The following is a 12,009-nucleotide window of genomic DNA, read 5'->3' as shown; positions in this document are numbered from 1 at the left end:
TTTTGTTTCAAGGTGCTTTGTATAACACCAAGGAACTCTTAAAAATGTGTGCTTTAAGGCAATTTTGTAATAGAGTAGGCCAATATGCTGAGTAAACTGCTGAGTTAAGACAATCCGTCCTGCTGTGTCACACGTTCTAAAAGCAGCAAGCATGTGTAATAGGCTGCCACATTCTACAGCTAAGAGACTGTTTTGTTCTGCTCAGCACATCAACATGACACATATCTTGCTTTATGAGGATGTTAAGGATTATATTTCTAAGCTTAGTCACCTATAAAGAGAGACAAGGGTACAATGAAGTGGGCATATCACTGGCACACCTCTCTATTATAAACCTGTCTTGTAACAAGCAAATGTCTTGCACCTTGAATGTAATTCCTCTATGGCCAATGCCTATTAATAACAAATTGAGCAACAAGTTTGTTAGAAAGAGGGACTAACTGGGGGCCTGATTTTACAGCATGGTATAGAATGAGTCTGAGTCATGCACTTAATATCCCACCTTTCAATGGTATAACCTAAGCAGTTTACTTATTACATATGGGTGCTTTATCTGTCCCTATTGGGATGCACAATCTACATTTTTTGTACATAAGAATAGCCATACTGGGTCAGACTGATGGACCATCTAGCCCAACAGTGGCCAATCCAGGTCATAAGTACATGGCAGAAGCCAAAATAGTAGCAACATTCCATGCTACCAATCCCAGGGTAAACAGTCACTTCCTGATGTATGTCTCAATAGCAGACTATGGGTTTTTCCTCCAGGAACTTGTACAAACCTTTTTAAAACCCAGATACACTAACCGCTGTTACTACATCCTCTAGCAAAGCATTCCAAAGCTTAACTATTCGTTGAGGGGCCCTTTTACAAAGGTGCAGTAGGTTCTATGCACATGCAGCGTGTGCCAAAATGAGACTGCTGCCAGGCTAGAGTGCCCCCCTGGCGGTAATTTTGGATTTGGCATGCGCTCATACCGTTGGGACAAATTCTTTTAATTTCCCACCACGCGCTGTGTTTCCAGCATTAACCGGCAGTTGGCACGCACCGACCAGTCACCGAACGTGTAGCGCATGAGTCCTTACCGCTAGATCAATGGGTGGCGTTAATGGCTCAGGCTGTAAATAAGAACACGCTGGTTTCAATTTTACTGTAGGCCCTTTTCCCGGCCCATAGAAATAAAGCCCTTTTCCCCAGACACGGTAAAAACTGGTCCGGCACATACGAAAAACAAGTGCCCACACTACTGCAGGACCCCCGAGTGAAAAAATATTTCCTCCTATTTGTTTTAAAACAGTTTCCATGGAAGGTTAAGTGACTTGATTTATTAATTTTATATTCTGATTAACACGGCCAGGGTTTTAAAGTGGTTTACAACATAATATTTAAAATAAAACAATACAACAACATATAAATAACAATAAGACTGAGAAAACAATGCCCAAGGTCACAAAGAGTTGCAACAGGAATTGATCCCAGCTCCTCTGTTTCTCAGCCCACTGCACTAGCCATTAGTCTCGTCTTGGACATATATACATTTGGAATTTCTGCTTCAGGTAAGTGTATGCAAATTTCATATAAAGAAGATACACCATTTGTATTTTTCACAGTTATTATGAGGAAGATTAGAAAAATGGATCAATGAAGAATAATGATGAAAAGTAATGAGTTCAAGTCACCTCTAATGATCCAACTATATTTAATGTACTGATGTACAGTGAAAGGTTTTATTGGATTTTGGTTTATTTACTTTCACCTTCAAGGATTGATAGTTACCACAATATTAAATATTTTCTACAGGTAACGTGGAGGGGCATAATCGAACGGCGGCCATCTATATGGCCGGTGCCGCAAAGAGCAGTCCCGAACCATATTATCGAAAAAGATGGCCGGCCATCTTTCGTTTCGATAATACAGTTGGGGCCGGCCAAATGTCAGAGATGGCTGGGTTTGAGACGACCAGCATCGGTTTTCGCTGATAATGGAAACCGATGCCGGCCATCTCAAACCCAGCCAAATCCAAGGCATTTGGTCGTGGGAGGGGCCAGCATTTGTAGTGCACTGGTCCCCCTTCTATGCCAGGACACCAACCGGGCACCCTAGGGGGCACTGCAGTGGACTTCAAAAATTGCTCCCAGGTGCATACCTCCCTTACCTTGTGTGCTGAGCCCCCCACATCCCCCCCAAAACCCACTGCCCACAACTCTACACCATTTCCATAGCCCTTATGGGTGAAGGGGGGCACATACATGTGGGTACAGTGGGTTTGGGGGGGGGGTTGGAGGGCTCCCATTTACCACCACAAGTGTAACAGGCAGTGCTTTTTTTGTAGAAAAAAAGGTGCCGGTACTCATTGTGGGCGGGGTCACCACACATGGCACCGCCCCTATTATAGCCACACCCACATTAGTCACACCCCTTATACCAGCCATGGCGCATATAAACAGACATCATTGAAAATATTAAACTAGTATAGGAGAAAAAATAATGTGATTTCTTTTCATTATAAATAATTTCTGTAAGCTGTTACAGCTCCAGTATACCCAATGCAAAATAAGACAAATTCCAAACACTAAAATGAAAATAAAATGATTTTTTCTACCTTTGTTGTCTGGTGACTTTGTTTTTCTATCCATATTGGTCCCAGTTTCTTTACTTTCTTCCTTTCTTCTTCTTTTGTTGCCCTGCATCCATAAGTAAAAGCTGGGTCCTCCTCCATGGAATTGACTGGAGGAGGTATAACATGGATCCAGCTTTTGCCTATTTTCTCCATCCATGTGCAGTTTTTCTCCTCTTCCCTTTCCCTCATCTCCATCCATGTCCATCTTCTTTTTTCTTTCCTCCCCTCCATTCATGTCCAGCAATTCTCCTCTCTCCGCCCCTCTATCCATGTCCAGCATTTCTCATCTCTCTTCCCTCCTCTGTATCCATATAAAGCAATAATTCTCTCTCCCCTCTCCTCCATCCAAGTCAGCATTTCTCCTCTCTCCTAGCCAACTCCTCCATCCATCCATGTCCAGCAATTCTCCTCTATCTCCTGCTCTGCTCTCCATCCATTTCTAGCATTTCTCCTCTCTCCCCTCTCATCCATGTCCAGCAATTCTCTCTTCCCTGTCCTCCCCTCCCTGTCCAGCGATTCTCCTCTCTCCCCTCCATGTCCAGCAATTCTCTCTTCCCTGTCCTCCCCTCCCCATCCAGCGATTCTCCTCTCTCCCCTCCATGTCCAGCAATTCTCTCTTCCCTGCCCTCCCATCCCATGTCCAGCAATTCTTTCTCCCCTGCCCTTCCCTCCCATCCCATGTCCAGCAATTCTCTCTCCCTTGCCCTTCCCTCCCATGTCCAGCAATTCTCTCTTCCCTGCCCTTCCCATGTCCAGCAATTCTCTCTCCCCTGCCCTTCCCTCCCATGTCCAGCAATTCTCTCTCCCTTGCCCTTCCCTCCCATCCCATGTCCAGCAATTCTCTCTCCCCTGCCCTTCCCATGTCCAGCAATTCTCTCTCCCCTGCCCTTCCCTCCCATGTCCAGCAATTCTCTCTCTCTTGCCCTTCCCTCCCATCCCATCAATTCTCTCTCCCCTGCCCTTCCCTCCCATCCCATGTCCAGCAATTCTCTCTCCCCTGCCCTTCCCATGTCCAGCAATTCTCTCTCCCCTGCCCTTCCCTCCCATGTCCAGCAATTCTCTCTCCCCTGCCCTTCCCATGTCCAGCAATTCTCTCTCCCCTGCCCTTCCCATGTCCAGCAATTCTCTCCCTTGCCCTTCCCTCCCATCCCATCCCATGTCCAGCAATTCTCTCTCCCCTGCCCTTCCCTCCCATCCCATGTCCAGCAATTCTCTCTCCCTTGCCCTTCCCTCCCATCCCATGTCCAGCAATTCTCTCTCCCCTGCCCTTCCCATGTCCAGCAATTCTCTCTCCCTTGCCCTTCCCTCCCATCCCATGTCCAGCAATTCTCTCTCCCCTGCCCTTCCCTCCCCTCCCATCCCATGTCCAGCAATTCTCTCTCCCTTGCCCTTCCCTCCCATCCCATGTCCAGCAATTCTCTCTCCCCTGCCCTTCCCTCCCCTCCCATCCCATGTCCAGCACTTCTCTCTCCCTTGCCCTTCCCTCCCATCCCATGTCCAGCAATTCTCTCTCCCTTGCCCTTCCCTCCCATGTCCAGCAATTCTCTCTTCCCTGCCCTTCCCATGTCCAGCAATTCTCTCTCCCCTGCCCTTCCCTCCCATGTCCAGCAATTCTCTCTCCCTTGCCCTTCCCTCCCATCCCATGTCCAGCAATTCTCTCTCCCTTGCCCTTCCCTCCCATCCCATGTCCAGCAATTCTCTCTCCCCTGCCCTTCCCATGTCCAGCAATTCTCTCTCCCTTGCCCTTCCCTCCCATCCCATCCCATGTCCAGCAATTCTCTCTCCCCTGCCCTTCCCTCCCATCCCATGTCCAGCAATTCTCTCTCCCTTGCCCTTCCCTCCCATCCCATGTCCAGCAATTCTCTCTCCCCTGCCCTTCCCATGTCCAGCAATTCTCTCTCCCTTGCCCTTCCCTCCCATCCCATGTCCAGCAATTCTCTCTCCCCTGCCCTTCCCTCCCCTCCCATCCCATGTCCAGCAATTCTCTCTCCCTTGCCCTTCCCTCCCATCCCATGTCCAGCAATTCTCTCTCCCCTGCCCTTCCCTCCCATCCCATGTCCAGCAATTCTCTCTCCCTTGCCCTTCCCTCCCATGTCCAGCAATTCTCTCTTCCCTGCCCTTCCCATGTCCAGCAATTCTCTCTCCCCTGCCCTTCCCTCCCATGTCCAGCAATTCTCTCTCCCTTGCCCTTCCCTCCCATCCCATGTCCAGCAATTCTCTCTCCCCTGCCCTTCCCATGTCCAGCAATTCTCTCTCCCTTGCCCTTCCCTCCCATCCCATGTCCAGCAATTCTCTCTCCCTTGCCCTTCCCTCCCATGTCCAGCAATTCTCTCTTCCCTGCCCTTCCCATGTCCAGCAATTCTCTCTCCCCTGCCCTTCCCTCCCATGTCCAGCAATTCTCTCTCCCTTGCCCTTCCCTCCCATCCCATGTCCAGCAATTCTCTCTCCCCTGCCCTTCCCATGTCCAGCAATTCTCTCTCCCCTGCCCTTCCCTCCCATGTCCAGCAATTCTCTCTCTCTTGCCCTTCCCTCCCATCCCATCAATTCTCTCTCCCCTGCCCTTCCCTCCCATCCCATGTCCAGCAATTCTCTCTCCCCTGCCCTTCCCATGTCCAGCAATTCTCTCTCCCCTGCCCTTCCCTCCCATGTCCAGCAATTCTCTCTCCCCTGCCCTTCCCATGTCCAGCAATTCTCTCTCCCTTGCCCTTCCCTCCCATCCCATCCCATGTCCAGCAATTCTCTCTCCCCTGCCCTTCCCTCCCATCCCATGTCCAGCAATTCTCTCTCCCTTGCCCTTCCCTCCCATCCCATGTCCAGCAATTCTCTCTCCCCTGCCCTTCCCATGTCCAGCAATTCTCTCTCCCTTGCCCTTCCCTCCCATCCCATGTCCAGCAATTCTCTCTCCCCTGCCCTTCCCTCCCCTCCCATCCCATGTCCAGCAATTCTCTCTCCCTTGCCCTTCCCTCCCATCCCATGTCCAGCAATTCTCTCTCCCCTGCCCTTCCCTCCCCTCCCATCCCATGTCCAGCAATTCTCTCTCCCTTGCCCTTCCCTCCCATCCCATGTCCAGCAATTCTCTCTCCCCTGCCCTTCCCATGTCCAGCACTTCTCTCTCCCTTGCCCTTCCCTCCCATCCCATGTCCAGCAATTCTCTCTCCCCTGCCCTTCCCATGTCCAGCAATTCTCTCTCCCTTGCCCTTCCCTCTCATCCCATGTCCAGCAATTCTCTCTCCCCTGCCCTTCCCTCCCATTATTTCCAGCGATTCTCTGCCTCTCCCCTGCCCTCCCATCGACGTGCGATTTTTCCGTCCCTCCCCTGCCCTCACCTCTCCCATATCCAGCGATTCTTCGTCCCCCAGCGTCCTCCTTCACCGCCTGCCAGCCAGCGTCGGATGCAGAAGTGAACGGTGCAGGCAGCGATTGGCTGGCAGCGTCGTAGCTTCCCTCTGCAAGTCCCGCCTACAACTTCCTGTTTACGCATAGGCGGGACTTGCAGAGGGAAGCTACGACGCTGCCAGCCAATCGCTTCGCTGCCTGCACCGTTCGCTTCTGACTCCGACGCTGGCTGGCAGGCGGTGAAGGAGGACGCTGGGGGACGAAGAATCGCTGGATATGGGAGAGGTGAGGGCAGGGGAGGGACGGAAAAATCGCTGCACGTCGATGGGAGGGCAGGAGAGAGGCGGAGAATCGCTGGAAATAATGGGAGGGGAGGGGAGGAGGAGAAAAAGGTGCCGGTACGCCGTACCGTTGCGTACCGGCACAAAAAAAGCACTGGTAACAGGTAGGGGGAATGGGCCTGGGTCCACCTGCCAAAAGTGCACTGCATCCACAAAAAACTGCTCCATGGACCTGCATACCACTGTCAGGGAGCTGGCTATGACATTTCAGGCTGGCATAGAGGCTGGCAAAAAAACTATTTTTCTTTTTTTGGGGGGTGGGAGGGGGTTGGTGACCACTGGGGGAGTAAGGGGAGGTCATTCCCGATTCCCTCTGGTGGTCAGTTGGGGCACTTTTTGAAGCTTGGTCCTGAAAAAAAAGGGACCAAGTGAAGCCGGCGAAATGCTCATCAAGGCCAGCTTTCTTTTTTCCATTATCGGGCGAAGCCGGCCATCTCGTGACCATGCCCTCGTCCTGCTTTCGCTACCCTACCAACACGCCCCCTTGAAGTTTGACCAGCTCCGCTACGGAAAGCAGTTGGCGCTGGCCAAAATCGGCTTTCAATTATACCGATTTGGCCGGGTTCAGGAGATCGCCGGCCATCTCCTGATTTGTGTCGGAAGATGGCCGGCAATCTCCTTCGAAAATAAGCTGGATAGCTGCCTATGTGGACTTATAGAATAGATTCCCAGAAACAGGTTCCTGTAGTGTATAAATGCTGATACACAAATTTATACCTGTCTGAAACTGGAGTAAAGGCCTGTGTGTAGTCTACATGTATGTTCACATATCATATAACATACACAGATACATTGCAACTCCACCCCTGGCAGCGCCCACCCATCGTGCTGTAGGTACTTCTATATCAGATAATCACAATAACAATAATTCTGGACTCGTTTACTAAAGATCTGAGAGTACCTAGTTGGCCCTTAGACTCTTATCAGGCTGTATAACAATGAAAGGAATAATGCCAAAGTGGAAATATATTATTTATTATAGATATAAAAATAACAATATGGCAAAATGCAAAGCATGTTACAAAACTATGTACACTACCAAAATATACTAATTACTGTACCAATACATATGTGAAAATATGTATGTAACTATACATATATATACGGTCCCTGCTCTGTGCACTGGACATTTTTGCCGTAAATAGAAATTCAGCTTTTTGGCAGACTTGCTAAGAGGTGGCCTGAGCATGCGGGAAAATCACCCCAGTGGCGTACCAAGGGGGGGCGGTTTGCCCCAGGTGCACGCCAATGGGGGGGTGCCACGCGCCGGTCAGCGTCGTTTGTTTCCATGCTCCCTCTGCCCCGGAACAGGTTACTTCCTGTTCTGGGGCAGAGGGAGCATGGAAAGAACGACGCTGACCGGCGCGCGGCACCCCTCCAGCGGCGTGCACCCGGGGGGGGAGGTTTTTTTTTCGCTGGGTGGGGGGTGTCCTTTCGTCGGGGGGGGGTCGCGCTGCACAGGGGGGGCGCTGCACCCGGGGGGGGGGGGCGGGGCGCATCGGCGATCCGCCCCAGGTGTCAGCGCCCCTAGGAACACCACTGAATCGCCCTCTAAAGAGCAGTGCTAGCCACTTTTTAGCGCATCTTTGTAAAAGGACCCATAAGTCACCTGTGATTACTTGCCACCCCTCTCTAGCATTGTCCACTGCAACTTTGTAATATAGAAAGGAGCACATTCCTCTCTATTTCCTGTGCAATTTTTGATAACTTGTTTTTTTTCCCTTGTCCCCAACCTATAATAGTAACTGAAAGGCAGATTTAATAGAGCCTTTTCCTCTATACATTTTTCTTTTTCTATTACAAGGTGGAATGTCTTGGAATTGGCATGATATAATCTTATAAGCAAAAATTTGCTGAAAGATCTTACATTTAATGTTGCATAAAGAAAAACAAAAGAGTTTTGGATAGGATAGGACGCAAAGGGAAAACACAGGGGAGGTAACCAAGAGCCAAGCTGAGAGACACTTCAGTTAGAGGTGAAATGCTGCTGGACTGATTCCACTGAATGCTGATCTTTCTCTGCTTGGGGGGAGGAGGGGAGAGGGATTTTTTTAATGTTTACCCAACAGATATGCTTTGTGAGCCAAACACAACTCGTGCATGTGATATAAGCACGTTTCAGCCTATATATTATGGACTCCTGGTGCAGGCACGCTAGATGAAATATGGCCCGTGTAGAGTCCCAGTTGTTTGCTACTAATTCTTATCAATTAAAGTTTGTCAAGAGACTCCTTTGGCTCGCACTGGTCCTTAGTTTTCTCCGCTGTGTTTTCACTTTATATTTAACTTTGCACTTTACAGAAGTTGTGTCATCTTCTGTCTGCCTAGGGATTCACTCAACCAGGTATGCTCAGCAACTGGGTTTTCACTTGAAAGCATTTTAAAAAGCTACAAACTAGGGAACTTCAAGTAAGTGCCCAAACAATATCAGCAAAAGTAATGCAATTAAAAAAAGAAAAAGCATATTCTATGTTACTATGCAATAATTTTTCAACCTCCCCCGATAAAAGAAGGATACAAACAATAACCAGGTTTTGAACTGTACCCTAAAGGATTTTTGATTGTTTCTTGGGTTCTGTGGGGGGGGGAGGAGGTATTTGGGGGGGGGGGGTGGCATTGGCCGCTGTAGACAGTAGTGGACTGTTATAAGAGCTCAGACCCTGCTGCTGCTGGAGGTTCTCCTGTTGGCTGAGGGGTGGGGCAAGCTGGATGGGGGAGGGGGCTCTTTGATGATTTCATACATTTGTTGCTTTGCTTATATTTGTTACCTTGGTTATATTTTCACAATAAAAAGATTTGATAATAACATTTTTAAAAAGGAGGATACAACCAACATTTTAAAATATACTTACTTATTCCATGCTTGCCTTAGGTTTTTAGAGCCATACTGCATAAAGCGCTCTGTAAAAAACAACAAATTTATTATTATCACACTTATAAGAAAATAATTGTGCTATTTCTCAAGTTCTTAAACAGCACATGACAATTATAACTGAAAGCTGAAGTTCCAGAAGTAATCTAATTTGTTTTCCAGGTTAAACAAGAATTTCCCATTGGAACAGAACAACCCTTGGGATTAACCTTTCAGCTAAGTGTAATTTTGCATCTTGGGAAACTATCAGGCTTATTTTCAAAAGAGAAGGGCGCCCATCTTTCAACACAAATCGGGAGATGGATGTCCTTCTCCCAGGGTCCCCTAAATTGGCATAATCGAAATCGGATTTTGGGTGTCCTCAACTGCTTTCCGTCGCTGGGACGACCAAAGTTCTCGGGGGCGTATCGGAAGCATAGTGAAGGCGGGACTGGGGCGTGCCTAACACATGGGCGTCCTCGACCGATAATGGAAAAAAGAAGGGCATCCCTGACGAGCACTTGGGTGACTTTACTTGGTCCATTTTTTTCTTACAACCAAGCCTCAAAAAGGTGCCCAAACTGACCAGATGCCCACTGGAGGGAATCGGGAATGACTTCCTCTTACTTCCCCAGTGGTCACTAACCCCCTCCCACCCTAAAAAAACCCTACAAATATTTTTTGCCAGCCTCAAATGTCATACCTAGCTCCATGACAGCAGTATGCAGGTCCCTGGAGCAGTTTTAGTGGGTGCAGTGCACTTCAGGCAGGCGGACCCAGGCCCATCACCCCTACCTGTTACACTTGTGCTGGTAAATGTGAGCCCTTCAAAACCCACTGTACCCACATGTAGGTGCCCCCCTTCACCCCTTAGAGCTATGGTAGTGGTGTACAGTTGTGGGTAGTGGGTTTGGGGGGGGGGGTTGGGGGGCCCAGCACACAAGGTAAAGGAGCTATGCACCTGGGAGCAATGAAGTCCACTGCACTTAGGGTGCCCGGTTGGTGTCTTGGCATGTCAGGGGGACCAGTGCACTACAAATGCTGGCTCCTCCCATGACCAAATGTCTTGCATTTGGTCGTTTCTAAGATGGGCGTCCTCAGTTTCCATTATCGCCGAAAATCGGGGACAACCATCTCTAAGGATGACCATCTCTAAGGTCAACCTAAATTTCGCGATTTGGGCGTCCCCGACTGTATTATCAAAATGAAAGATGGACGCCCATCTTGTTTTGATAATACGGGTTTCCCTGTCCCTTTGCCGGGACGTCCTGCGATGACGTCCTCAGGAAAACTTGGGCGCCCCTTTCAATTATGCCCCTCCACGAGGTCATTTTACTAAGCTGCAATAAACACTAATGTGTGCTTACTGCAGGGTAAAAAGCTAGACCGTGGGGCACGCCCAGGCATCCCACAGTAGTTTTGGGATTGCATGCGCTTCGTACGTGCTACTAAAATTTAATGCTGGGGGCATTTGTACCCCGCGCTTTCCCACACACAGCAGGTTCAATGTGGCTTACATAGTATATAGCATTACAAAGTATTGTAAGGAGAATATTACAAACTGTAATAAACATAGTAATAGCAAGGTTTTAAGAATAGGTGAATTGAACATGGAAAGGTAAACAAGGCATGATAGGCAAAAGGAAAGAGATTGGGAGGGGTATGGTGTAGAGAAGATGGAGACGAGAAGACTGGGGGATGAGTATAAGGAATTTGGGAGACTTGGTTTAAGGTATAAGGTATAGTTACAAAGTACAAATTTGGGGCTCTGTTTACTAAGGTGCGCTAGAATTTTTAGTAACATAGTAGATGACGGCAGAAAAAGACCTGCATGGTCCATCCAGTCTGCCCAACAAGATAACTCATATTTGCTGCTTTTTGTGTATACCCTACTTTGATTTGTACCTGTGCTCTTCAGGGTACAGACCGTATAAGTCTGCCCAGCACTATCCCCGCCTCCCAACCTCCTGCCCCTCCTCCCAACCACCGGCTCTGGCACAGACCGTACAAGTCTGTCCAGCACTATCCCTGCCTCCCAACCACCAGCCCCGCCTCCCGATCTTGACTAAGCTCCTAAGGATCCATTCCTTCGGCACATGATTCCTTTATGCTTATCCCACGCATGTTTGAATTCCGTTACCGTTTTCATTTCCATCACCTCCTGCGGGAGGGCATTCCAAGCATCCACTACTCTCTCCGTGAAAAAATACTTCCTGACATTTTTCTTGAGTCTGCCCCCCTTCAATCTCATTTCATGTCCTCTCGTTCTACCACCTTCCCATCTCCAGAAAAGGTTCGTTTGCGGATTAATACCTTTCAAATATTTGAACGTCTGTATCATATCACCCCTGTTTCTCCTTTCCTCCAGAGTATACATGTATAGTAGTGCATGCTAATGCTAGAGACACCTATAGGAATATATGGGTGTCTCTAGCATTAGCACATGCTAAAAACGCTGGTGCGCCTACAGTGCAGCTTAGTAAACAGGGCTCTTTGAGAGTATATTTTTTTAGAAAGTGTTTTCTATCCTTCTGCTTCTTCTCCTGTACAGGCTTTCCAAGCCATGTCAGATGCAGCTTACAGTTAATTGGGCCCAAACCTCCGATCCCAGAAGCAGCTGACCTGGGATCGAAAGTAGTGGAAGAGGTGAAGAAGAAGACAGAAGAGGAGAAACAAATTACACATGGACAAGAGACCCTTGGAAAGAGAGTTAAAAGAAGACAGGAAAGCAGTAACCAGAGAGACTGGGACCAACACAATTAGAAAAATTAAATGGCCAGTCAGCAAAGGTAGAAAAAAACTTGTATTTTTAATTTAGGATGAAGTAATGTGGTAGCCATGTTAGTCCACTTTAAAAGTT

General features: G+C 48.5%; 1 protein-coding gene across 5 annotated transcripts in view; it reads right to left on the bottom strand.

Moving 5' to 3' along the window:
* CDK14 (cyclin dependent kinase 14) overlaps window positions 1-12,009 on the bottom strand; it is an 857,524-nt gene that overhangs the window by 224,991 nt on the left and 620,524 nt on the right. For all 5 annotated transcript variants that reach the window (XM_030200090.1, XM_030200096.1, XM_030200123.1 and 2 more), the window contains one exon: window positions 9,151-9,199. In XM_030200090.1, coding sequence (XP_030055950.1) covers window positions 9,151-9,199 — 49 coding nt within the window. The remainder of the gene's footprint in view (window positions 1-9,150; window positions 9,200-12,009) is intronic.

The sequence above is a fragment of the Microcaecilia unicolor genome, chromosome 1 (assembly GCF_901765095.1).
Source record: "Microcaecilia unicolor chromosome 1, aMicUni1.1, whole genome shotgun sequence".
NCBI lineage: Eukaryota > Metazoa > Chordata > Amphibia > Gymnophiona > Siphonopidae > Microcaecilia > Microcaecilia unicolor.
The sequence above is the reverse complement of the archived record's forward strand: the minus strand, read 5'-3'. Positions and strand labels throughout refer to the sequence as shown.